At 68.5% G+C, this 2786-nt stretch overlaps 1 protein-coding gene across 1 annotated transcript; it reads right to left on the reverse strand.

Moving 5' to 3' along the window:
* Positions 1-71: 71 nt before the first annotated feature.
* On the reverse strand, positions 72-2514 carry MNEG_15045 (hypothetical protein; the record flags this gene model as incomplete). Its single annotated transcript, XM_014036484.1, has 7 exons — positions 72-215; positions 497-692; positions 994-1126; positions 1494-1631; positions 1872-1941; positions 2133-2274; positions 2477-2514. 7 exons carry the CDS (start codon positions 2512-2514, stop codon positions 72-74), a joined length of 861 nt encoding a protein of 286 aa, XP_013891938.1.
* Between the last annotated feature and the right edge of the window lie 272 nt (positions 2515-2786).

Consider the following 2786-nt stretch of genomic DNA (forward strand, 5'->3'; position numbering starts at 1 on the left):
CGCACACGCACACGCACACGCGCACGCGCACGCGCGCACACACACACACACACAGCCCCACCTCTCCCCACTCACTTGGCAGCCGCCGGCAGCTTGGCCTGGATCTCGGGGCAGTCCTCCAGATCATGGAACACTTTGAACTCCATCGAAGCCACTGGGCTGCTCAGGGGCACCACCAGCATGCCCCTCAGCGCGCACGACATCTCGGAGCGCACCTGCGGGACACGATCGAGGGCCAAGGCAGGTGCGGGGAACTCAGAGGGTGCGTGGGCGGCACGAGCAGGCGGGGGGTCACAGTGGAGCCACGATATATTCAGGGATATATCAACATAAAATGAGGATGGGCGAAGCACCTGGGAGCACAGCCACTCGAAACGCATGAGGGCAAGATGATTGGCAGGTCTTCGGTCACAGAGCCATTGGGTGCTCCCACTTCCAAGCCAGTGAGTCGGCACATCCAGTGCCCTCATGAACAGAGGCAAGGCAGGGCATGCACCCACGCCTCCTGCACAAGCGCCGGCCGCGACGCGACAAAGTGGTGGGAAGCGCCGGCCCGGCTGCCGCTGACGGACGCCCAGCCCCTTTGCTGCCCTGCCACGATCAAATCACCGCGCACCCAGCTGCGGGCGCCGTCCGCGCCGACCAGCAAATCATAGGGCAGCGCCTGGAAGCCCTGGGGTGTCCCTGGTGCCCTGTGTGGGCGCAGGGGTGGAGGCGTTGATGCGGTGTCGCACGCGTGTGCGTGTACAGTATGGGATTTGTGTGCGATTGTGTAGGGTTGCTTGAGCTTTTGTGTGACGTCGGGCTGGAAAAAGGTTGGTGCGGGGCGCTGAGACGGAGCAGCCGTGAGGCGAGCGCCGCGACAGGCTGGCTGCTGGGCCCGCCGGCGGCGCGCCGCGGAGAGACGTCCGGATGGAGGGGACGCTGCGAGCAAGGCAGCGCGCGAGGACGCGCACACTGGCGCCGACATAAGTCGCATGCCGGGGGCCTCACGCCATCACTAGGCGGCGTCCGGTGAAGTCGATGCGCAGGAGGCGGGATTCGAAGTGGAAGGAGATGAGTTCGGGGTAGCCCTGGCGCGCCGCCGTGACGAGGTCTGACGTCAGCGACGCCCGGTCGACGCCCACTGAGGAGGGTCGGGCGCAAAAGTGGAGCGGGGCGCGTGTGTCAATGACGATCGCCGCTCGGCAGCAGTGGTGGAAAAGGGGCAAGGCTCGTGTGGGACCAAGGCAGCTGGGCGCCTCGCTCTCAGCAGGAGGGCGAGGGCTGCGCGAGGCTCGGCGCTGCTGTGGGCGGTGCGCGCCGCCGCGGCGGCGTCAGCCCCTCGCGCCTGCTTTGGCTCTGCAGTGCAGCGCCACGGGCAGCCCAGTCTCTTGGTATGTGCGCGCGCGGCTGCATCCTCAGCAGCACGCTTGCCGACAGCCGTGCCGCAGCGCCTGATCTCGGACGCAACCCCCAGAGGTGGTACACTCCAAGCATCATTAATGACTCACCGATGCGCGCTCTCTCCGACCACACGTCTTCGAAGCGCTTGGTCGGCGTTGCGTATACGCTGCCCAGCAGGCGCCGGCCGCCGTCCTCCCCGGGCAGCGACACGCCCGCGGCCTCCAAGGCGCGCAGGCCGCGCTCCCCTGCGCCGCCGCGGGGCGACTGTTGCTGTCAGCTAGCGCCCAGGCCCGCTCAGGGTCGTTGCGGCCCCGCCGCCCGCACGGGCGAGCATCATGCAACGGCAACGGAAGCGGGAGGCAACAGCGCATTGCTTCCTTATCCAAACCGTGGGAAGGTCCCTCAGGAGGGCTGAGGAGGCTCTCGCTCCCAAATTCCCCCAGCCCGCCTGCAGCAGTCAAGGTGGAACCATCCGCTTGACCTACCAAGTCCAATCAGGTACGTGCGGCGCGCGTCGGAGGGGCTGCCCTCGGGGCGGCGCTCGTAGACATCCACCTATGAATCAGGTGAGGGCAGGGCTGAGCCGCAGTCGCCTCCACCCAGACCGACAAAGCCCCAAGCACAAGGCTGACAGAAGGGACGGCGCACGGCCCGGCGGCCATATGATGGCCGGCGCTGCCGCACGCATGCGGCGCGAGCTGCTGCTGTGAAGGCCCAGTCGGCGCGGGGACACGAGCATTTCCTACCTTCCAGCCCCTCCTCGCCAGGAAAATGGCTGCCGTCACGCCCGCAGGCCCAGCGCCGACCACGACCGCATGCAGCCGCGGCACCTGCGGTGGTGCCGCGGCTGCAGGTGCCGCTGCGGGCTCGCCGGCGCTGCCGTGCTGCCTGCGGGGGTGGACGCGTGGCGGTGCGGGAGCCTGCTGTTCGGGGAGCGCATTCCCGGCGCGTCGGCTTTCGCCGGCGCGATTTGGCCACCTGAGGGTGTTGCAGCAGGGGTGCGGCCCTTCAATGAGGTGCCAGGCTGCGTTCAAGTCCAAGCTACCAAGATGCGTCGGGTTCTGGGCTGCCGGCGGGGCAGCGCGCTCACTGGGTGCTGACGGCGTCTTGAACTGGAGGGGCCTCCATGGCCGGGGGCTGCTCCACAGCGGGGACGGCGGCGGTGGGGGTGGTCTGCACATCCCGCGGGGCGGAGCGGCGCGCAGTTTGCAGCCGCCACGGAGCCTGTGCGAGGTGCGTAAAGGAGGCGCGTGCCGTGCGTTGAGGCGCGTTGCGGTCTGTGCAGGGGAGCCCGGGGCGCGTGGGAGTGTTGGCGACGGCTTCAGATGGGGGCGGCCCAATGAAGCGGGCGGCCGCATTGTCACCTGGCGGTTTCGGGCTACGATAGGTCGCGTGTGCGG

Source organism: Monoraphidium neglectum, assembly GCF_000611645.1.
Source record: "Monoraphidium neglectum strain SAG 48.87 unplaced genomic scaffold scaffold04980, whole genome shotgun sequence".
NCBI classification, from domain to species: Eukaryota; Viridiplantae; Chlorophyta; class Chlorophyceae; order Sphaeropleales; family Selenastraceae; genus Monoraphidium; species Monoraphidium neglectum.